The 25,777-nt window shown below is 36.4% G+C and overlaps 1 protein-coding gene across 2 annotated transcripts; it reads right to left on the reverse strand.

The window, feature by feature from the left end:
* Positions 1-4,515: 4,515 nt before the first annotated feature.
* On the reverse strand, positions 4,516-25,615 carry DTWD1 (DTW domain containing 1). Of its 2 annotated transcripts, XM_055320281.1 has the most exons (6): positions 25,519-25,615; positions 22,935-23,028; positions 20,980-21,298; positions 16,346-16,489; positions 13,883-14,126; positions 4,516-4,833 (listed from the first exon to the last, which is right to left on the reverse strand). In XM_055320281.1, the coding sequence occupies exons 3-6, from the start codon at positions 21,241-21,243 to the stop codon at positions 4,586-4,588; spliced, it is 900 nt and encodes a 299-aa protein (XP_055176256.1). In that variant the 5' UTR covers positions 21,244-21,298; positions 22,935-23,028; positions 25,519-25,615; the 3' UTR covers positions 4,516-4,585. The 2 variants fall into 2 exon arrangements, with proteins under 2 accessions (XP_055176256.1, XP_055176257.1); XM_055320282.1 differs by lacking the exon at positions 22,935-23,028 and having other exon boundaries at positions 25,521-25,615.
* Positions 25,616-25,777: the final 162 nt, after the last annotated feature.

Genomic DNA, 25,777 nt, shown 5'->3' on the forward strand with positions numbered 1-25,777 from the left:
TTTTTATTTCAGCAATCATTTTTTAATCTGTAGGATCTCTTTTTGTATTGTTATACTATCACAAACTATACAGTATTATCTCCTTTTTAAAAGATATTTAGTGGGTTTTTTCTTTTGTTATCAGGTTGTCTGGTTCCTTTAAATTTCCCCCTCCTTGTTAATTGAGCCCCTTTTTTTAAGCTTTCACCAAGTGTCTAGTGATACCTGGCTCATATTTATGGGTGTTGATTTTTTGGCTAGTGGTCTTCATTAAAAGCTCATTAAGTGTTAGCCCAACTTCACAAGAGTATTTTGTTAGTATTTGGAGCCAAAATTTTGGTATAAATATTGCCTCCAATAACATGGAAGACAAAAAATGTACCTAATGGCACTCATGGCATTGGGTGAGATTTTAAGGCAGAATTTTGAAAAAATAAGCTGGTTGGTATTAGCTGCAATGGATAAAGTACTTAGTCAAAGAAAAAGACAAGTTCAAAAATAAGGAGGTGTAAGCAAATAGAATAGAAACAGAATACAGAGTTTAAGTGGTCAGAGCTGGAAAATGAAATGTTTTTCACCAACTCAAATGTGTGATAGTTAAATGTAGCCTTAGGACAAAGACCAAATCCAGGATATTGCCATTACTGTGGCCTCAAGAAAAAGACCTAATAAAGAGTGTAACAATACACTCATTTTTTTTTAAAGACCTCTGAAGGGATGAAAGGGGATGCCTTTCACTTAAAATAAAGAGCTACCTCATAGATTAAGGGATTGATTAATTAAGACTAGTAAGAAGGGGGCAGCCCCGGTGGCTCAGCGGTTTAGCGCCTCCTTCAGCCCAGGGCCTGATCCTGCAGACCCGGGATCAAGTCCCATGTCGGGGGCTCCCTGCATGGAGCCTGCTTCTGTCTCTGCCTGTGTCTCTGCCTCTCTCTCATGAATAAATAAAATCTTTAAAAAAAAAAAAAAGACTAGTAAGAAGACTGATATGCTCAAGATGTACATGTCTATAAACTAAGTCATGAATATTTGGAATATCTTGGGCTGAACTAGTTAATGACAGTTTCTGCTTGTCTTCCAGATCTTTACTCCCATGGTGATTCCTATATTTGGGTGAACCCTAATTCCTCTATTAAACCTCTTTATTCATGTAATACTTGTAATGAATCTACTTTCCTCACCAAATCTAGACTAAAACATGTGGCTGCCCTAGAAAAGAGAGCCTAAGGCAAAAACTTAATATATTACTTTATAAGAAGGGGCAATCCCCATGCCAGTGAAAGGGAAGAAAGGCTAGCAAAGATGAGAAGCAAATGCAAATTGTTACTGTATAGTACTTGGTTTCTGTTTCATCAAAAGCCATGAAGACAGATTGCCACTCAGCAAGTATACTTGCTTAGCTACATGGTATATTTCTGGGTGAAAAACTATGCCTTAAAGCAGTCTGTCAGAGGAAAAGAGAGAAATCGATCTGACGGCTTCTTCTAATTCATTGATCCAAGTTTTCCAAATGGTTAACTTCACTGCTTTTTCACATATATCACCTAGCCCTTCTGACAGTCACTTGGGAAAACCTTGTGGCATGGTACTTCCTAGAATGTAGAAGTGTTGGGATAGGCCTGGGATTCTGAGCATATGGCTAGTTGACCTCAGGCAGAGGAATCGCACAGCCTGCTGATAGTCCATTACTATCTATGCAGGATGGCAGCTATGGCAAAGTGAGTGGTTAGTGGTCTGGAAAACAGTGAGGCCAAGAACCTGAGAAGGCACTTGAGGAAGATATGCCTGATACTAAATCTAAAAATGAGGCTTCTACTGGCACAATAATGCTGTATAATAAACAGCTATAAAACTTCAGTGGCACAACCATGGACATTTCTTGCTCACACATCTGGAGTCAGAAAGGTGTAAGGTGGTTCTGCTGATCCCAGAGAAGATTGTTCACATATCTGGGGGTTGACGGGCTATCAGTTAATCTAGGCAGGATTGAGCTAGGGTAACCAATAACTTGACTCTGCTCCATGTGTGTCTGACCCTCCAGCAGGCTAACCCAAGCATGTATGTGCTTATGGCAACAGCAGAAGCACAAGAGTAGGTAAGAATACACTAGATCTTTGGAAATAAAGATGGCCCTGAATCAGAGGAAAGGGTCCTTTAAAGGAGAATGAAAAAGGACTATAAATACAGGGAAAAGTAAAGAATTAGGGACATTTTTACAGTCTGTCCTACCAAAGAAAAACAAAACAATTCATTGTTCTAAAAGGTATTATTGTTTTCTTTGGAAAAACTTGAGATTTTTTCTGGCCTCAGATATAAATTAGGTTCTTACAAAGTATGTAGTCATCTTTTTGATGCCAGCTGTGAGATGGGAGCAAATCCCCTCTCTCTTACCTGTTATGTTTAGCTGGTTGGTAGAGCCAGTTAAATGGCAATAGATTTTGGCTCAGGGAAGTCCAAATTTAGCCAGAGAAATCCAACTTTGGCCCTGCTTAAATCAATTCTGTGCTTCCTCTGTTCTTACAGCCAAGTTCTAAACATGAAGAAATCCACTTTAATTCCATTCTTGTAAAATAAATGTTAAATAGGCAAACCAGTTGATTTGGCTAAAGCTATGGGACTAATAATGTTCAAACTTTATATAATCCACATTACTTTTTATGAAATAGCATAATAAAATGGTGACTTCATTGAACCAAATCAGAAGTCCCAGATGCTAGACCAGATCCTACCACCAACTAGCTGTGTAACCCATGAGCAAATTACTTAATCTCTTTAGGTCTCAGCTGCCTACATAATCAGGGTTTATTTTAAATCACAATGTTCCAAGTATCTCATATCCACAAGATGTGAGTAGGCATTACTTATTCAAATAAGTGTAAGAAATACTAACTTAAAGTTCAAAAAGTTTACTTCCAGACTTTTCACTTTTAAGCTGTACCTTTTGAATCTCTAAGAGGGGAATATAATGTGCAGCAAATTGCACCAATGATTCCTTTTCTCATAAAACATGTTATTTGCCCTGAACGTACTTAGGTAAATGTACTATTAATTGCTAGCATCCACATGGTTGAATTCATCAGTCAGGGTCCCAGAAAGAGATAGAGGGCAACTCACACAGGGACAATGGAGAAGAATATAACAAAATGACTATTGAGTAAAGGCAGCATTCAGGGAAACCAACAAGGAGTGATGTACTACTCTGGGGCTAGTTACACCTAGGAGCCATTTCTTGCTATAAAGGGATGGAACAAGGACTTGAAATTAGAGGAGTAACTGGGATAACTACCTGGGAAAAATGCCTGATAGGATGGCCTCTAGTAGAGGTACACGGCTAAGGGAAATAACACAATTTCATTTTCCTTCAACCTCCAATCTCTTGCTAGTGCTTTTATCTGTTGAACCTAACCAAAAGCCAGAGGGCAAGGGGACCCACCTACAGAGCAGAGAACAGAATGGAAAAGAGTGGAGGGTGATTCAAAGGGGCAAACAGAAGCTATCCTACACAGTAAGGCTCCATTCACAAGCAGCTAGATTAGGTGATTAAATGATGTCCTCAGGACTCAGTCTTCTCTCTCCACTCTGCTTTCTTTTGCTGCCTTCATTCTAAGGCAAGTTCCTATCACCTGCAGCACAGATGCCACCAACAGCTCTAGGTTGTAGCATGGTTAGTTTGCAATTTCAGATAAAATAAAGAGTAAACACATATATAGCACTTAGTTTATGCCAGGTGCTGTTGAAAGCGCCTTGGATACATTAGCTCAGTTAATCCTCATAATAATCCTATAAGGGAGCTACTGTACTACCATCTCTTAGAAATGAAGAAACTGGCATAATGACCGTTGAGTACAAAAGGAAGAGCTGAAATTTTGATTTAGGTAGTTAGCTCTAGAGTCTGTGCTTTTAATTACTGCACTGTATTGCTTTTTGAAAAATAAACCCTATCTCCTACAGCATTCAAATCACTTATCAAAAAGGATGCTGGGTCATGTGCTCATCCTCAGTCACTGGTCATTTTTCTTGCCAAACTGGGTCATATGTCCATACCTATGGCAGGACATGACTGCCAAGAATTTCTTCCTAAATAAAAATGTCAGGTAAATGTAAAAAGCAACAGATGTCCATCACAGGCAGCACGGACTTAAAGAAATAGCCCTAGGGACTGAAGCCACAATTCCAGTTCTACCTGTGTTTGCCACAAACCTCTACCAAATGATTTATGACTTCATTTTCAGCAAGGAGATTCTGGTCCCACCCACCTCCAAATGTGATAGTGGGTATAGATGGAAAAATATGAAGATGCCTAAACAAATATCTAATTATATCTAATTACATAGTTATAAACATATTATGTTAAAATATAGTAATAAAATTGAGATTTGCCAAAATTGAGCAGATAACTTCTGAAATGAGTTTTTCAGTCAACTCTATTTCTGAAAATTCCCTTAGAAATAACTCCCTTTAAAAAATATGAGATAAACAAATGAAACCTTATTTTTTCAAGTGGTCTTACAGATAATACATTGATATTTCCTAAGAATAAACAAAGCACAATTATAGGTTTATTGATTTTTAGCAAAATAAAATGACATAAGTAGCTTCTTAAAAACTAATGGGTAAGTTTTCTTGTTTCCTTATCTCCAGAGCATTTGGCATTCTTTATCAACTGGTACATAAAAGAGTAGAAAAATAAGAGATTGTCATATTGTCCTTGGTATTTCTCTTTTAATATATCAGTATGGTAGTCTACCAGAAAATAGTAAATGGCTTCAATTGTGGAAAGGAAGGTATCTGGCTTTCCTTTTTGATGGCGCCAAAAGCAAGTTTTTCTTGTTTTCAACTCAACTTGTAACAATCCTGCCAAAAACAAATTAAAAAAAAAAGTATAAATCAGAGCCTGGCACAATATTGATAATTTCTCTTAATTATTTTAAGAATTTTTTAAAAAAGGACTTTAAGAGTAAAGGTAAGTTCCTTCAATCCCAATTCCAAGTACAATATCTTCTTAAATGCATTAAGGTATATACAGAAGTAATATAAAACAGAACAAAATCTTATACATGACAGTTAACTTATCTATAAATCTTAGGACTTGCAACCATGAGTTAAAAGTAGTTAACAATTAAGATGTTCACCTCTTTCTATCTTCTATCTGCCAGTGTCTTTTTTTTTTTTTAATTTTAACTAGCGACAGGACTAAATTCACCAATATTCAGAAGAGTTTCATTTCCTTGATGAACTGACATTTAAAATATCATTGTAAAACTCACTAAAAGAGATAGGCAGATTAATGGCCCTTAATATGGTTAAAAGTTTATTTCTGGATTATCACTTTTTGGCTCTATCTTCATGAACAAAGTACCTAGAGTTGTTTCTTTAGCTCTGCTAAGGAAAAAATTCAAATGTTAGGAGATATGGAGGATCCAATGTCTAATAAGACTCCCAGGGAAAGAGAACAAAGAGAACGGTGAAGAGATAGCATTTAAAAAGATAATGCCTATCACTTTTCCAGAGACTATTTTTAAAAGTGCAAAGTCACAGATACATGAAATAATATATCTCAAGCAGAATAAATACAAAGAAATTAGTGTCTAGATCCGCCACAACATAGTAAAACTGCAAAAGAACAAGAATAAAGAGATTTTTAAAGTAGCCATTAAGAAGGGGCAGGTCACTATGACCCAGCAATTGCACTGCTGGGGATTTACTCCAAAGATACAGATGCAGTGAAATGCCGGGACACCTGCACCCCGAAGTTTATAGCAGCAATGTCCACAATAGCCAAACTGTGGAAGGAGCCTCGGTGTCCATCGAAAGATGAATGGATAAAGGAGATGTGGTCTATGTATACAATTATTACTCAGCCATCAGAAATGACAAATACCCACCATTTGCTTTGACATGGATGGAACTGGAGGGTATTATGCTGAGTGAAATAAGTCAATCGAAAAAGGACAAATATTATATGGTCTCATTCATTTGGGGAATATAAAAATTAGTGAAAGGGAATAAAGGAAAAGGAGAGAAAATGAGTGAAAATATCAGTGAGGGTGACAAAACATGAGAGACTCCTAACTCTGGGAAATGAACAAGGGGTAGTAGAAGGGGAGGTGGGCGGGAGGTTTGGGTGACTGGGCGACGGGCACTGAGGGGGGCACGTGGCAGAATGAGCACTGGGTGTTATGCTAAATGTTGGCAAATGTTGGTCAGGACAGCCCCGGTGGCTCAGTGGTTTAGCGCCACTTTCAGCCCAGGGCCTGATCCTAGAGACCTGGGATCGAGTCCCATGTTAGGCTCCCTGCATGGAGCCTGCTTCTCACTCCGCCTGTTATCTCTGCCTCTCTCTCTCTCTATCTCAGTGTCTCTCATGAATAAATAAATTTTTTAAAATATCTTTAAAAAAAAGGGTCAGATCACATATAAAAAAATGGTAATCAGAATGACAGGAGATTTTTCATTAGCAATATTAGCAGAGTATTCATTAGCAGAGTATTGAAGACTATGGAATAAAAATCTCCAAAGTATCAAAAGAAAAAACTAACAACCCAAAATTGTGTACCCGGAAGAACTATCTATTAAGAACATGAATGAAAACATTAGTAGAGAAACAAAAATTGAACACAGGCCAACAGGAAACCAGATGAAAAGAATTTCTAAGGAATGCATATCAGCAAAGACAGTCTGGGTTGTTTTTTTTAAACTATATTGTGTTTTTTTTTTTAATTTTTTTTTTTATTTATTTTTGATAGTCAGAGAGAGAGAGAGAGGCAGAGACATAGGCAGAGGGAGAAGCAGGCTCCATGTACGGGGAGCCTGACGTGGGATTCGATCCCGGGATCACGCCCTGGGCCAAAGGCAGGCACCAAACTGCTGCGCCACCCAGGGATCCTGACAGTCTGGGTTAAAAGAATGGTGAACAAAGAAAACAATAAACATCTATGCAAATCCAAATAAATGTTGCCTGAATGAAACAAAAAAATAAAAATATTTAATTTGTGGGCTGACGATAAAGGATAGAACAAAAATAACAGTAAGTTGGCCAACTAAGACGGAGCTGAATCAAACTTAAGTGTAGTAAATCCTTAGAGCATTCAAAAGCAGAGGTTAAAATATTGTTTAAACTTTGAATTATTCTAAGTCACATGTACACAGTCCAATTTTCTAAAAGAACCAAAATAGGAATATTAAAAAATGGAATAAGGAAAAAAAAAAAAAAAACTCAGGGCACCTGGGTTGAGCATCTGCCTCTGGCTCAGGTCCTGATCCCGGGGTCCTGGGATCCAGTCCCACATCAGGCTCCCTGCAGGGAACCTGTTTCTCCTTCTGCCTAGATCTCTGCCTCTCTCTCGGTGTCTCTCATGAATAAATAAAATCTTTATAAAAAAAAGAAAAAGAAAAAAGAAAAACTCGAGTTTTCAAAGAAAAGGAAAAAAAAGTTAAAAACAGGACAAACAATAATAAAATTTTAGATGGTAGAAATATGTCCAAAAATATCAATACTCATCGCAAATGTGAATAGATGAAACCTACCATATAAAAGAGAGAGATTATCAGATTGAAACACAAGGATGAGCACTACAGGGCTTCTGCTCAATGCACTGGAGGTCTTAGCTGACTTAGTAATAAAAACAATAAATTAATTAGATGCAAAATAAGTGAAAAAGAAGAAACATAATTGACATTATTTACACAGAAAATACTTTTAAAATCTATAAACAAATTTGAAAATATATAGTATCTTAGGGTAGAGAGGATTTAAACAAGACACAAGGGACGCCCGGGTGGCTCAGTGGTTGAGCATCTGCCGTTGGCTCAGCACATGATCCCGGGGTCCTGGGATGGAGTCCTGCATCAGGCTCTCAGCAGGCAGCCTGCTTCTCCCTCTGCCTGTTTGCCTCTCTGTGTCTCACATGAATAAATAAATAAAATCTTAAAAGAAATAAAAATTTAAAAAGCTGTTTTAAATAAATGACACAGTAAGTGCTCAACATGAAAGTCTGATAAATTCTACATGTTCCTCAAAAAATACAATAAAGAAATTTAAAAGATGAGTCATGAACTGCAAGAAGATTACTATCTACATTCTAGTAGATATAAAGAATTCCTACAAATCAATAAAAAAAACACTAGAAAAATGCACGTAGGTATTTCACAGAATAGGATTTGTGTGGCCAAATAAGTGAACAAAATGATGCTCAATCCAATTATTAAAGAAAGGCAAATTATGATCAAAATGAGATCCCACTTTATATCCACTATATTGGCAAAAATCAAACATCTGAGAATACCAAAGTAGGAGGCAACATGGATCAGTGGGAACTCTCATACATCAGTGATGGGTGTATAAGTTTATACCCACACTTTGGAAGACAATTGGCATTATCTGTAGAAGTGACCATTCTCAACCCAAAATTCCACTTCTAAGTATATTTCCTTAAGGAACCTTATACATGCATAAGACTGTTTGTAGGTTCATTATTTGTAAGAGCAAAAACTAGAAACAACTCAAGTGTTTCATCAGTAGGAGCTGATAAACTGTAGTATATTCACACAGTCAGATAATATACAGCAGTAAAAATGAACAAACTATAGCTAATCATACAATAACATAGACAAAGCTTAGAAACAAAATGGTGACTTTAGATTTCAGGCCCCCAGGAATACAACATGCAGGTCAAAATAAAATTAAATAATATAAAGAATATGAAAATAGATGTATAAAAATAATATACAAAGTAATGATAAAAACATAGTTCAGGAGAACAGTTAACTCTGGGGAAGAAGTGGAGTGGCATAGGGGAGCACACAGATAAAAGTTATTGATACAATTCTGGTGCTTGGGTTCTTAACTATTCATTATATCACTATGTGCTATACCATTATACCAGCTAAAAATTTCCCAGCTTTATTTACAGCCAGAGTGCTCAGGTAAAGCATTCTGGCCAAAGAAAGGAAAAATGAAATCTCCTAGGTGGAAATTCCAAGAAAGCTATTATTATTATTCTTATATTTACTTTTAGTGAAACAGACAGACTCAGTGGGCATATACATATTGTCCTTTGTCCTTTATTTTGCCTGAAATATATATGGGATGTCTCAAGACCCAACAGCTATCTTACAAGTGTGAGGATGAAAGTGATGGAGGAAGAAAACGGAATGAGCCTGAGTCTTTATAGGGATTGTGAAATCTTTGAAACAGCTTTGGACTACCCATTTCTGGACTTTAACCCATAAAAAGTAAACCCACTACTTGTTTTCAGATTCTATCTGAGTTTCTGTTTCAAGTGGTGAGACAACCCTAACTAATAGCCATTGTGATCGACTGGAAGGTAGAGATACTGCTTTATTCTCCTTCATATCCGCCAATCTAGGACACCGCCTGTCTAGGAACAGGTGTTTAACCAATATTACTGAATAAACAGACAAATCACAAAAGCTTTAAAGTATTCTATCTAGCTGTTTTGAACAATTCTGATTCAAAGATACACAAAAGTTGTAACAAACCAAACCAAACCTTATTGTACTATTTGTATTAATGTTGATTATACCCAAGAAGTAAGGCAGACATTTGAAAATGTTCTAAGTAATTAGTATAATTTAAATCTTCACATAGGATTTGATATTACATGTAATTTCTAAAAAAACAAAGAGTTACTATTAAATGGTGCTGGTTTCTAATACAGTATGCTCTAAAATGTTAAAAATAAAAATCATAATTTAGTGAATATTACAACTAATCCATCCTGTCGTGAAGATTTACTTACAAGTATATAGAACCTTTTAAAACACACTGAAATAGACAGGCATGGGATTATACAGAAAATATTTATTTTTTAAAAGTTCAACACATACATTAAAAAATTCTTTTACTAGCATTTCTGGCAATTGATAACTTTATGATGAATTCAGAAAATTTTTTTAGAACTTAAATGCAGATAACTATAAATAGATTTCTCTTCAAAATTACTACCTGAGTTTCTTCAACTGAAAAGTGAGAATAAAAATCTTGAGGCATTCTCATACTGTTGATGTGAGGACTAAATGAGGCAATATATGATACAGCAATCAATGACACACTGAATACAGCTCAAGCAATGCTTTTAATCTGAAAAAAGCAGTCACTTTAAACATTGTATCAATACAGCCAAAATGAAGGCAGAGAGCTGGCTAATTTTTAAAACAAATTACAATATAATGCCAGTGTTTATCATTTGGACTACCTTCCGAACAAAAAAATACCATCCTTCCCCACCAAGTCCTCCCAAGGCTTCTTATAGTGAATTTTCAAGAATGTTATGACATTCTTCACTTGTAGGTTCACATTTTATGATTAAACTACACAGTCAACCTTCAAGTGTTTTATTTTGACAGCAGTAAAATATTCAGAGCTATTTCTCTGTAAAATGTGGCAAAACGGTATATTTTTATATTGTTAAGGGCATTCTTAACCTCAGCATTCCTAAGATAACAGAAACATAATTTCCCATATATTACATTTGAGGTTTTTATCTGAGGTTTAGAGCTGGTTTGTTTAGCTTAATCCCATCAAGTAATAAAACATTTTAAAACCTAAAGGCAATGATTAATAGCAAACATGGATTGTTTCTTGAAAAAGTAATGTGGTTTATCTGGAAACTGGTATTTCACATATACAGAGACTATAAATATGTGCAGAGCCCCAAATATTCCGTATGGTGCAATAAAGAGCCAGAAACGGGAGAGGCTGAAGTAGGGTATGCAGAGAAAACTGAATGTTTATTCCATGATTTTGAAGTAATTAAGAAATCTCTTTTAAAATTTTTCATGTAGCACAGAATTGAAATATTGTGGGACCCAGGAAATTTAACAAAATCCCCTACCCCTGGACAAGCAGAGCAGGACTGACTCTATTTTGTGCTGAACCCGCCTTGTGCTGACCTGCTTATTACTTAGGGCACTGCCCCACCCTAGTCAAGCTCAGGGCACACCCTAACCGGAAATCCGGCTCAGTGATAGGCCAGTTCAAATGGATACTTTAAGGTAAAATGTAATTCAATCAGCCACCTGCGAGTGGACCAGCATGACTGTGCAACTTTCTACGTATCCCATTGGCCACTGGCCCCTATAAAGTTGCTAAGCCTCTTAGTCTCAGGTCCAAGTCCCTGCTCCGCTGTGTCCGGTATACTTGGACCCAGGCTCGAGCTTGTAAATAAACCCTCGTGTGTTTGCATCGGTTGTTGGTGGTTTCTCGGATTTGTGATCTTGGGCACAACAATATATGATACTTACTATGTGATCTGGAAGGAATAACAGAAATTTTTCCAAATCTGATTTTAAGCCTTAAGCTTAAGTATGAACACTCTGAAAACAGATTTTGAATTGTGCCTCAATAATTCCTTATATAGTTTTTTGAACTATTCTCACTCACGTTCTTTCACTTGATCCTTTCAATTACCATATAAGGTAATTATAAAAGAAAGTGGCTCAGAAAAATCTTCAGACTGAAGAATGAGTTGATGCCTGAGTTGATGCCGTAAGGATCCAAGGTAATAATATTCACAGGTAGCACTCCAAAGAGCAGGGCCTTAGGGTTTCATCTCTCTATTAAACAGCAAAAGGTTCTTTCAGGTGTTTCCTTTCCCTCTCACATTCCCTCTCCCCCACTGTCTGTCTGTCTCTCACACACTCACACACACACACACACACACACACACACACACACACACACACACAATCTCTGCCTCTATTTTTCTGCCTATCTTTCTCACATACAAACACACAACTAGAATGACAAAACAATCTAACTAACATGTATGTTGACCTCAGAGGTATGAACTCTGTCAATTAAACTAAATCTAGTATTGTCACTACACTTTAGTTTGGGATTACTCACCACAAGTTAAACTCCAAAAATTGTCATTAACTTTCTTTTCTAAGTGACATGCATTTTTCACAGCAGTCTAAGAAAAGCTCTCCTAGGTTGAATCTATTTGGCAACTGCCTAAAACCAACTAGGTAGCTCTCTCTTGCCTTCTAATCATACATGGTATACAAACAAAGTCATCAAGGGCTGGAAATAAATCTAGTTTCTAGAGAAGCTACTGATAAAGCCTGAAGAACTGAGTAAGATGCAAGTAAACAAGAGAAGTACCATGAGTTTCTGAGCACTAGTTGTGCTTCTGTTACTAGTTGTGCTACTTGGACAAGCAAAGCAACACTTTTAAACTATTTTATTAGGAACTGAACTTTTCACTCTAAGAGAAAGGGAGTACAAAGGTATAACAAAAGGAAGGAAATCCCTATAATATTAAGTCTTGGAATTGGAACTATCCATGTGAACTCATGATATATATTTATTTTCCTTGGCTCTATCAACTGAAACAATGACATCCAAGTTGTTATAAATTTACCAGATATATATATATATATATATATATATATATATATATATATATATATATTAGATTTTATTTATTTGTTCATGAAAGACACAGAGAGAGAGGCGGAGACCTATGCAGAGCGGGAGTCAGGCTCCCCACAGGGAGCCTGATGCTGCACTCGATCCCAGGACCTGGGTACGACTCTGAGCCAAAGGCAGATGCTCAACCACGGAGCCACCCAAGTGCTCCAAATTTACCAGATCTTGGTATATCACTAATGCACTAAAAAGAACCATAGCTCCTTTGCACAATCACTGGTTCTAGGTCAGGCACGAAAAAAGTACAAGTGAATTTGGGACATCCTGCTGTACCAGAAAGACTGATGAGGCCATGCCACATAAGACTTGAAGGGCTCCTACTGGCAAAATGATCTGAGACAATTTGGGTATCAAAAGGAATACAATCACAACATATTACATATGATAAACCCATACTGATCTCATAAAAGGGAAGAGAAAAAAAAAGGAATAGGTGGAAGAGGAGCTCTTCATATAAGAATGCCAGCTAACAAATGTAAAAGAAAGAATACTTTAAAATGTCATCATTTTGCTATCCTCAATGTATCCACTGATTTAGGCAAATCATCAATGAATACTAAAACCACTCAGTGAAAAGCAGCTGGGAAATAGTTCATAGTCTCAAAGTATCACCTCAAAGATTATTACTAGCTTCAAAAAGAAGAAATGAACTTTTATAATAGATCTGGCAATCCTCACTTTGATAAAATAATTAAAGTTATTACTAATAATGAAACTTAAATTATATAGCTCCTGATTTGATGCAATAAATATATAACTTTATCTATGAATATGGTAATCATATAATTTATCAGCTTAATAGCTTCATTTCTGAGAGTGAAAGGGAATGCTATTAATAATTATATCAAAACAAAAGGTATAAACTGGAATTGTCATGCACAACCCTAGATTTATCTTTATCTCTAAGTATCCTTACAAAAACACTAAACTGAATCTAATCAGGACAAAGCATTCAGACAACTGTCCCCTTCACACAAGTCTAAGTCATAGAAAACAAAAACAGGGGACTGCTCTACATTAAAAGAGACTGAAGAGGCATAAAAAACTATATGGAATATGAGTCTATATGCTGTAGCAGAAGAAAAAAGGTTTCAGAAGATATTTCTGGATCAGTTAGGGAAATGTAAACATGGATTATATTAGATATTATAGAACTTCTGTTAATTTTCCTAGAATGATAATAGTATTGCAATTATGCAATTATTCTTAAAAGATGTACAGTAAGGTATTTAAGGGTGAAGTATTGCAAAGCCTGTGACTTACTTTCAAGTGGTCAAACAAAAAATGTGTATAATATCTAAGCACACACACGCATATAATAGAGAAATGAAACAAATGTGGCAAAATGTATGGGTATTCCATGCAATTCTTTCAATATATCTGCAGGTTTGAAGTATTTGAAATGAAAGTTAGGGGAAGAAGCTATCCATAACAATTCTGTATTCCTACCTTGAAGTCTTTCATCAGTGAATATTTTGTTTGTTTGGTTCCAGGTGCTATCTATAAATATAATTTTTTTCAGTGTTGCGTCTTGGCACTTGTCATTCAAATCCTGTTCTTCCGTTTTCTTGCGTTTAATAGATGGCCTGTCAGGGTCATCATTTTTGTCTCTAACATTTTGAATCCTTTTTTGCAGATGAAAAGAAATATCTTTTATTGAGACAGACTTAGGTCCAGGAAAAACAAGCGCAACCTAAAGCAAAGAAACTTAAGTTAGTGGTTATGCTGTTATGATCTTCAAAATGAATAAATTCTGATATTCTTAAAACTTTAAGAAAAACAAACATGTTGAATATCTGAGAAACAAACATTAGGTTCTATAACAACCACTTGAGCCATTCTAAAGTTTATGTTTCTTTAATAAGTATGGTAAAGTTTTTGGCTATCCCTTAATAATTTATAAACCATAACATACTAGCTAAAAGTATTGCTTCAAAATAAGTTATTTGCCTATTGATAGAAGCCACGTTAATTGTATAAGGAATCAAAAAACTAAATCCTGTTGTATTTCACAGCATAAGAGACAAAGTACATCATACTAGGTAAAAGAACCAATGAAAAACAGTAATTAACACGATTTTCACCTCTATAACAAGCAGAGAGAAGACAAATATAGTCAATGCTGGTGAGGATATGGTGTTCTGGGCCTTTATATCCATTACTGATGTCAGGTTTCAATAATATAACTCTTCATGAAAGCAGTTTGGCACTTTAAATCAAGAGTCTTAAAATGTTCATACCTTTTGGTTATCTCACTTTTGGGAATTTATACAACTCACAATACCCAGAATATCTGTTAAATACAACTCACAATACCCAGAATATCTGTTAAAGTATATTTATTACAGGGAAAAATACCCAGAATATCTGTTAAAATATATTTATTACAGGGAAAATTAAAAATAGGAAATTTTAATTAAAAATTAAAATAGAAAAATCTGACTTTCAAGGAATAATGCTATCTTTCTTCAGCATGTTTTAACTGAAACCTTACACACTGTCAGAGCCTCCAATGTCTGAACAGGTCCTGCCACAAAGCAGGCACCAATTAATATTTGTTAAATGAACAAATGTTGGTCAAATCATGGGCATTTTATCGCCCATATTTTTCTATATTTCCCGAATTTTTTAATGAGCATATTCCATTTTTAATATGAAAAAATAAGCAGTATAAAAATAAAAGAAAAAATCTTGAATTTAAAAACTTCAGAGTTGTAAAAGTTTCTCAAACATTTATAATGCATGCCTATGTTTCCTCTATACCCAATTAGCAAAGATCAGGGCTTTGTAATTTTCTTGGATTGAAACATATCGCTTTATAGAACCTAGCACTGTCTTCTATTCAAATGATACTTTGCTGACCAGAGAGGGAAACACAAATATATTCCTAGATCCAAAACCCAGAACTCGGGATCCCTGGGTGGCGCAGCGGTTTAGCGCCTGCCTTTGGCCCAGGGCGCGATCCTGGAGACCCGGGATCGAATCCCACGTCGGGCTCCCAGTGCATGGAGCCTGCTTCTCCCTCTGCCTATGTCTCTGCCTCTCTCTCTCTCTCTCTGTGTGTGACTATCATAAATAAATTAAAAAACAAAACAAAACAAAACCCAGAACTCGTTTACAAACACTTTCTATATAAACTCAACCAAAATATATACAGAGAGAGATGGGAAAGGAAAACTAAGTTCTGCCTAGAACAAATGAACACATTGATTTTTAATTGTTTCCAGATTAACCACACCAATAAATGGTCTCAAAACTAAAAGGGTTTACATACTTCTTTTAGAAGTACCCAAGGCCTAGTTTTTTTGAGATCTATTACTTTTCAACAAGAGAAGTAATATCTCACCAATGTGACAATTTCAACTCTGTGAAAACCAATTAAGAATCTAAAAATGATCAAAGTAAGGCCTCTGAACAGCCAAAAGATGTTACAAAGGCCATCTTATAAAGCTCTTAATTCAGAGAGAATTCTTGAAAATCCTTCCAATTCAGAATTTCTTTTATTCTTTTGGAGAAATTCCAACAATGTCTCCAATTTCCAACAACTGTAATATGGTTTCTTAGTTTGCATGAAATTAAATCATCTATACATAGTATTGGCAGGAAAATGGAGAGGCTAGAAAGTAAGAGCAGGCATGGTAATATTAGCAGAGTAAAAACCTGAAGAAATAACGCAGAAAAACTATAAAAAGTAGAAAGACAAGGTTCAAAAAAGTGTTAACAATCTCAGATCATTTGATCTTTGAAGATACCAATGAAATAAATAAATTGTATTGCTTAGTGCTACATAAAGATAACCCCAGGTCATTAATAAAAATATTAAATTATGTTCAAGTAAGTTCAGAAAGGCAACAGAATTCAAAACTCTTTTTTAGATTCAATATGAAGAGTTGTAAAAAATAAGCTGCCTACTTCATGGTCCTTTTCTTCGTATTCTGGAATACAGGGATACGTGTAAATATTTACAAAATCAGGTGCTAATAGTTTTGCATGTATAGCAGTACTTTTGCCATCTGTTTCATTTGGATGTTTAATGATATCAATCTTCAGTGGAAGCTAAAATTAAAAAAAAAGACAAATGAACACAATAAATATAAAAATTCTAATTTTTATGTTAATAAAAATTATCTTCAAAGCTTAAACAAGCTCAACTGAGTTCCTATAATATAATTTGAAAGGCATACTTTTCAAACCAGAATATTAGGAATGCTAAGAGTCATAAAGCAAACCCAAATTTCTTCCTTGATATTGTTGATCATATAAAATAGAACAATTATTTCCAACTCATTTAACACAGAATCTGTTCTTAAAGCAATACTTCAAGGTCATTTTTATTTAAGCTACTTAGGTATTGAGTCCAATTCCTTGCATTTCAGTATCTGTGCCAAGAACATTTTTTTATAATTCCTATAAACTTTAGGTTTGTTAATATTATGACAGTAAAGGAAATATAAGTTTGGGTAAAGGCCTCACATCTAATTCAAGTCAAAATTTTGTTCCCTATACATCCTTTGAGATCAAAGGTACCAACCTTCAAAGGACCCTTTGTTATGAACATCATGATCCTAATCAGTGGTCTTTAACAGCACAAATGAAATAATTATCAATTGGAAAAGTAACAGAATAGGTCTAGGAGGTACACACTTTATACAAAAATCAACTCTCTTCAAAATCATTGTCTATTTTCCTTAAAGTTTCATTATTTGTTATATATTACATCCTACCTCTTTGCAAAAATGATATTCTCTAACATTTTTTGAGTTAGATTTTACTATTATTTCACTGACTTGTAGTTTTCTGTATAATGCCTGTACAAGTGCTGTAGTCAGCCATGATTATGAAAATGAAAGCCGAGTCATATTACCCCCCATAATATATACCTAAGAAACTCTCTAAGATGAATTCTTCACTGTCAATTATAAGTTACTTGTTATTATAAGCACTGCTCCAGCTCCCACCCCACCTAGAACAGCCAGGATTCCAGGTATTTACCCTGGGGCAAGCTAATTTTACCCTGAGGTACAAAATTATTTTTCTTGCTTTTTAAAACAGCTTTAACAAATAAAATTGGTATAATAAGTTCCACATAATTAAAGAGTACAATATAATACATTTTAACATCCTTGAATTCATCACTATAATCAAAATCATTAACATATCTGTCATCCCCTAAAGCCTTCTTGTGCCTCCTCCTTCCCCTTTCCCCATGCTTAGGCAATGACTGATCTGCTGTAACTATAGGTTACTTTGCATTTTCTAGGATTTTATATAAATAATTTCATACAGTTGTACTCTTCATCTGACTACTTTTACTTGAAATAACTATTCTGAGATTTATCCATATTATTGTGTGTATCATCAATTACAGAGCTGTTTTTCAAAGAAGCAGTTGCTGCATGCTACTGAATGACCTCAACTGCATAGACTTTATCTGTCTGGATGATTGTGTGGAAAAAGGATGGTGTATATCCCGGAAGGGCCATAAATATGTATCCCAAATAATTTTCAATTTAGGGTTTCAAACCCTGTGTCTCCTTCCCTCCCCACTTAGGCCTAGTGACCAATTAGGGCCAATTGCTTTAAATCATCAAACCAACTTCTAGTTATAGAAAATTTACCATTTAAGTAGGCAGTTCACAAATGATTTTACATCAGTCTACTTCTGGCTGAACTCTACATCAGAATTTCCTCATGATGCTCAGTCTCAGTTGACACTACATTCCCTTTCCCCGGGGTCTCTCAGTCCCAGGTCAGCATTATCTTAGCCCAGGCAAGATAGGAAAGAGGAAAGAAGAAAAAGAAAGCACATCATGACAAAGTATTCTATTAGTAATAAAACTGACTTTCTTACATGGCTGATGAGTAGAGTTGAAAACTGCAAAGGTTAACCATCAACATTTCTCATCAGCTTGCTATGTCTGAAGGGTATCATTTATATCAAGAACACAGGACTATTATTCATGTATTTAAAAGTCATGTACCAGAGTACCTGGGTGGCTCAGTGGGTTAAGCTTCTGCCTTAGGCTCAGGTTCTGGGATCAAGCCCTATGTCGTGTCAGGCTCCTTGCTCAGGAGGGGGTCTGCTTCTTCCTCTCCTTCTGCCCATCTCCCTGTTCATGCTCACTCCCTACCTCTCTCTCTCCTTTCTCTCTCACTCTCTCTCAAATAAATAAAATCTTAAAAAAAAAAAAAAGTCATGTACCTTGCCTATTATTAACTAAATTCTACAGGTGTAAGGCAATTGTGAAAAATCTGTGTTCAAGAAGTATTCCTGGGACCCAGTCTAGTTCCTTTAGTTCTCCCTGAGCAAGCCTGAAATTTCTGACACTACAAAACAAAAGCCAAGACGCAGATCAAATCATGGAAACATATGTTTGTGCTCTAGTTCACACATTTTAAAGGAAGATAATTCTTAATTAATGACAGAGTACAGGGTAACACCAGTAGTGCTGACCAGACACAGTTCAAATAGAGATGTTCTGTTTTCAAACACATAAAGAACATCAATCTGCTCTCTAACACCTGTATTTTCTTTAAGTGTTTTACCAAACCATTCTGCCCAAATTTATCAAAATATCATTAGCAGGAAGTCCTAAGTCTTTTCCTATGTGATCATCAACTTTCCTAAAGAGAGTCTTACATTTTAGGACTCTAATAAAGATGATGCTTTCTTTGATCTTGTGGGGGTTTTTTGCTCCTCTTCTAAAAAATACCAAGAGCATCTTTTTACTTCTAGTTATGCATTTCTCATGACATTTAAAAAAAAAAACTATATTCTGCATGAAAAAAGAAATCAGTATTTATGAATTTATTCCATAGATTAAAATTTAAAGCTTGGGAGCCACTTACTCATTATGTAGTCGTCTTCCCTTCCCAAGCAGGCTATCTAAAAGCATATGCTGAATGATTTGTAAAAATTAGAAAAAATTTTAGTTTTTATTATTAATATATATTAACATACTGAGGTTTACATTTGGCCATTAAAATATAAACACTTTAAAAAACTCTGAATGCTCCAGTAGGCCATTTAGAGTTGATCAAACACATGGCATAGTGTTTTAAGTCACTTCTAAAGAGTGGACATTAAACCACTGCTTTGGAAAATAATCCTCTATTACTAAATTTTTATGAAGATAAATTATTATGAAAAGTCAGTATGCTACTGACTTTTCTTATTCTGATCTTCAATCCTTTTGAACACAATACATCTTAAAATAAAACCTTTAAAGGGATACTCTTTATGTGGCTATAATGTAAACAGAAGATAGAAAATTCTGTATATACTTCAAAAACTATGCTTTTGAAATGTAACATTCTTACAAGATAACAGGAAACTTAAAGAAGATTATTTTCCTCAAGCCCTCAGTTCTTCTAAAGTAACTATGAAGCTGATTAGATTCCATGCTTACTTCTTGGACAATAAACTTTCCAATAGCTTGTAAGAGTGATTTTAGATCCCCAAAGAGACCCTGGACTTGCCAAGATGACATATAAGCTAAATTGAATTTCAAGTAGAAAAATATAAGTATTAAAATGCTTTACATCAAATTTAAATGAATCTTAAAATCATCACATTAAATCTTTTTAGTTTTAACTTATTTTCTCACTAGAAAGTTCTAATGAGTCCATGTGTAGAGTTTAATCTCTCTAAAGTCCTAGTAAGCAGCAAATTTTATACATTATTTGATTTACTCCTAAAGTTCATGTCAGTGTTAGACAAGTTGACATATATGTAATAAATTTTTTGATTACATAGACATCATGGTCTATAGACCTTTGATCTACACAAGAATAGTCTTGGTAAGCAACAAAAAGTATAAAGCAATCAATTCAAATCAACACTTTAAAATCTGGCTTCAAACGCTACAATTATAACATAGTCAAATGAGTAGATCTTAGTCTTTCCTTTTTTTTGGGGGGGTCCACATCCAGTGTGGAGTCCAAAGTGGGGCTTGAACTCAGAACCCCGCGATTGAGACTTGTTCTGAAATCGAGAGCCAGATACCCAACCGAGCCACCTAGGCACCCCACATCTTAGTCTTTTTAATTTTAGTTTAGTTTTGGTCACCAACATGAGATCCATCTCCATCTAGGATGGGGCTAAGTCTGTTCTACAAAAGTCTAAGCAAAAATCAATCCTAGCTCCTTCAGGATATGTTTTCTTAAAAAGAAGTCCAAGATCCTGAGGGAGCTTTTGAACTTCCTTCAGGCAATCTATGTACTTGTCTCTTGTAGTATTCATGTTTATCATATTTTTCCCCTGTGTTTCAGATGAATTATAATCATTAATGAAAAAGTAATTGATTTCATTCAAAATAATACCATTCATCTCAGACCCAAGTATTTTAGCAGTGTGTATCTCTTTTTCCAGAGACAAGAAAAACAAATAGGTCTACTAGTCTGTAAGATTAATTTTTCTATTAATATTATTCATTTCCATAATAATACTATTTATCACCCTTATCAATTGTATCAGAGAAAGTATATATGAGATGTCTTTTTAAAACTTCTTTCCCTACTTTCAAATAATTAAATTTCTTACCAACCTTCACAAGTGGCATCTGTTCAATAGGTACATTTTCAACTGGGACATAACATGTATAGCAATAGAACATTCTTGAACCACCACATTTGAGACATTTTGATCTTCCACTTTGCTGAGCTTTTTGAAGGACTTCTTGAGATGCTAAGCGTAAGTTTTGAAGAGGATCTTCTGCAGCTATGGAAGTAGTTTGTGAGTGTTGTATTTCTACAAATTTTGAATTATTTTCTTCCGTTTCTTTGAGGAATATAGGTGGATTGAGAGACATTTTTCATTCAAACCAAAGTTTAACATCTATTTCTAAAACATAAATTACGGGTGCACTGCAAAAGAAAAAAAAAAGCGGAGGGGTGAAATAAAGACAGGAAATATTTTATTCCTTGCCTCCACAAAGAAAATTACTCAATTTAACTCACAACTGTGTGCTATTTTTAGTATTTATTAACAAGTGTTAATAAACCACTAAATTAGCACGACTGAAAGTACAAAATTAAAAAGTAATAAACTCAAAACAGTAAGTTACCCTTCTGGGCCATTCCCCCCATAAAAATAAAAAGGTGCTCTCTTAGACAAAGTATTTCAAATATAAAATTTAGGTACCAACAATATATTTTTCAGTGACTCTTATTTTGTTTTATATAGGAATATAGTGTTTTAATGTATCAGCCAGGAATGTATTCAACTCTGTAGGATCTAACTTTAAACTGATGTTATATGACATCAAATCTCAACCTGAATCCTAATGAAAATACAAGGTTGCAGTGAAATTAGTAAAATTTAGTTGGTTATGTTCTAAAGGATATATTCTTCCCCAACTTAAATCACACACAGAAAAATATAACTAAACATCCATTTAAATAGGACAGGCATCTACTGCCAATTACAATTTGTAAAATATCCCAAATGATGAAATACATGCCCAGAGAAATAAAGTGTAATCTTATAAATTTAAAAATTTTGGAGAGTAACATTAATGTCCTCTTGCTCTAAGACTTTATACCACTTTTTAAAAATATGAATCATTCAGATTCTTGAGTTCTAAGTGATAAAACAGTAAAATAACTTTCCCATTTAAGTATTTCCTTCCAAGAAGAATTATGGCTGTCCCAACTGTTATTAAAATACTCTGTAAGCACAGTATCTTTTAAAGGAGAAAAGAGACCAGGGCCGTTTTGATTTGATATGCATTCCAAAGCTGTAAAAGGAGTCTCTCATTATAAAGCTTTATGACATTGTGGTGTTTAACTATGAAGCCCCAGGCATTCTGAGTACAAACAGACAGGGGAGATGCTGTGACTGCAACAGGAAACTTTTTTGTGGTATCCCAAATAGAAAGTGAACAAAACTCCAGTAGAACATAATATGCAACATAATTAACCAACAGGAAGTTAGTGATACTAATTTAATTACTCATCAAGAGTTTTTCATAGATTGTAAATCCCAGTAAGTTTGAGACCCAAACAAAAAGATGCAAAGAAAAAAGATGCTTGCCACTTTTTTTTCCTTGCCACAAGGAAAAATAAAATATGCTGGTCAAATTTACTCAAAGTAAATTTACCAAGCTGCCACCTTTTTCTGAGTCCCAGATCCTTTTAAGATCTTGTGTCTTGGACCTTATCTGCAGAAAATGCATACACAAACACAATATTTTGAACACAATTTCAAGTGGCTTGCAGATCTATGAGAGTCTACAGATCCAGGTGGAGAAATCCTGACTATGATCAAAAAGTCATTCTGGAACACCCAGGAAAATGGAGTCAAGTTAAATTAGTTCAGTCCAGTTTCTTTTTTAGGATGAGTCCCATGATGGAGTAACTCAAGACTATCACAACCTAAAAATGTTTCTCTGTAAGGACCTCAGGCAACACCAGAGCAAACCCAAACCAAGATTTAAGGGGAATTTAACTACATTCCTAAGTGTAGTAATGAGACCCCTACTGGCTTGTGACAATTGCTGACCTTTGGTTGCCCAACAGGTGATTTGTAGCTCCAATTTCCAGAGACTAATAGGATCTCTTCCCAGACATTAAAGCTGCTCTTGTCCTTAGGATGACTTTAAAAAAAAAAAAAAAAAGATTTTATTTATTTAAGAGAAAGGGCGAAAGAGAAAGAGCACACATGCATAAGCAGGACGAAGAGCAGAAGGGGAGGAGTAGAGGGAGAGGGAGAAGCAGACTCCCCACTGAGCAGGGAGCCTGACACAGGCTCCAATCCTCAGGGTTTAATCCTAGGACCAGAGTAAAAGGTGGATGCTTAACTGACTAAGCCACCCAGGTGCCCCAGACTAATTCAACCTGACTCCATTTTCCTAGGTGTTCCAGGAGCTTTGTAGGGGGTCTGCATATGCCAGAAAAAGGCCCAGGCAATAATGGGATTGAAGTACACAGTTCCTGGGGATGCCGTGAAAAGTCAATATGTTTCCTGATGTTCAATGGAAAACTACTGATATGTTTTTCTAGCGCCCTCAAAGAGCCTTCTGCCTCAGAATTATTCCTATATATTTCACTTGGCTTTCCATCCATAAAGCCGAATGGATATTAATGAAGCTTTATATAAATGTTCTTCCTCTAAAAAAAAAAAAAAAAAAAAAAAAAAAAAAAACAACATAAACATGTATAAGGCAGTGAAAGTGAAATGTTTTTGGCTCCTTTCCCTGTCTCACCCATACACTCTCACTTAGGGCTGTGACGGCCACCTAAAAGAGGCCAGAAAGAGTCATGGCCTGCTCCCTCCAAATGTCTCTGACCCATATAATGAAGTCATCTGCCCTGACCTAACAGCCTGCCTCAAATGTGTACCAAAAGTTTGTTGTAAACGTGATGGTTCACAACCTTCAAAAAATACTTATTAACATCAAATTTGTGCAGGGAATACAAGTGGAGATGTGGGAGTTACCTAGAAAACATAAAAAGAACTTACTCCTAAAGAACAAATACTTTTAACATGATGGGTACATTCATCACTCTAACTTAGGCTGAAAACATTTTTCACTCCTCCTCTAACTTCTTTTCCAACAAAACTAATTACTCATCAAATCCCATTAATTCTGCCTTGCATATAATCCTCCATTTTTAGTCTCAAAGTCAGGATCTAGATGATCAATCTAGTTTTGTTTTGTTTTGAACACCAGCCACTGTGATTTAATAAATAGCGGGGTGTTCCCGTGAGGTCTGCCCAGGGGAGAGACAGGCCCGGTGTCCTGCTTTCCCTGCTTTCCCAGAAGCAGAGCCGAGGGAGGGACCTACCGCACGGTGTCCTAAAAGCACCCCTCTGAGGAGAGGCTGGGAAAAGGGCCATAGTCACATAAAAAGAGATTATTTAGGGATTTTACACAGGTAGGGTGTAATCTCAATCTCTGACCTCTCTTTACCGTTGCCCACTTATTACTGGTGCCACATATTTAGCATAGAAAAATCTGCTTTAGTCTGGAGTTGCCATTTAGCCAAGCTATCCCTCCTATCAGCCAACTCTGCAAGAACAGAATTCTCTGCTGATCTTAGTATCTATCCCTGTGTCTTATGCAGCAGGAGGAATCGGACACTTACTAAATCAAAATGATTCTGAAAAAGAAAGCGTATGTATGCATCTCCCTACTGAGGAACCTGACAAACCTGGCATCCGCATTTAACGGTCATCTGCAACTTGGCACGAGTGGCAGCACGACAGATTTTTTTTTTTTCCCCAAAAAAAACGATGTTAAAAGCTCTGAGCTACAAGTGGCCTCCCAAAGGAACACTATATAAAAACTCCCCTACCATGTATCGCAGACCAATTCAGTGCTGGATATAACCCCCTGCAAATGTTTTTTTCCTTAAGTATTTTTAAGAACCTGGTCACATAATATACACAGGCCCAACATTCATATTCTAAAATCCAAGGTGACCCTTTTCGTACAGGACCAACGGCCCCTCCCACACCACCCATCACGGCACACTGGGGTTCAGACAGAAACAACCCTTCCAGGCTGTGGTTTCAAGTCAAGCGGGGATTTTATCATCCAACTCCGTGAACTAGCATCTTAAAGTATTAATATACTTCTTCACTTGTCCTACATTCCCAAGAAAAATTTAGACATAAGAAACAGACTCCTTGGCTTTATTTAGTAACCACTGTCTTAATATTTTAAATACACAGCATGGCCCACTGTGTGCTAAGCTGCTTCTGGGATTCCCAACCCCCCAAACCACTCCAAACACCAAAAAATAGTAAGAACAGTGCCTAGGGGACTGCCTGCCAGAACAGACTTTCTTTGGGGCGGAAACCACTGAAAATAATTGTTAGGGGAAAAAAAAAATTTTTTTTTTTTTTTTTTTTTTTGAGGAAAAATCTGGAAGCCTTTTTCCCAAAGGGCCCGCAGGTTCCTAAGAAAATGCAAGCGCCTGAGCCCAGGGACCAGGGAGGGCCCCGCTCACAGGCGACACGCGGCACGCCCGCCACGAGGCCCCGGCCACGCAGCGTCCGCTCCCTGCAGCGCGGCGCCCGCCAGACCACTGGTCCGCAGAGGGGCGCCGAGACCCGCACCGGGGACCGCAGTGGGACTCACACCTGCGCCGCCCGCGGGTCCTCGCTCAGCTCCCGCGTCTTCCGCTCCGCCGGGGCTCGAGGCGCGCGCCCGGCGGAGGTCGCGGTCCGGGCGCGGCGGAGCGCTTTCCGGGGGACACAGGAGGGCGGAGCCCGGCCGTTGCTAGGGCCGTTGCTAGGGCCGTTGCTAGGGCCGTTGCTAGAGACGGGCGCCGCGCAGGTCCCGCGACAAAAGCAACGGGCGGGGAGAGACGCGGGGCGGGGCTAGAGGGGGAAGCCCC

Source organism: Nyctereutes procyonoides, unplaced genomic scaffold (genome assembly GCF_905146905.1).
Source record: "Nyctereutes procyonoides isolate TBG_1078 unplaced genomic scaffold, NYPRO_anot_genome, whole genome shotgun sequence".
Taxonomy (NCBI): domain Eukaryota; kingdom Metazoa; phylum Chordata; class Mammalia; order Carnivora; family Canidae; genus Nyctereutes; species Nyctereutes procyonoides.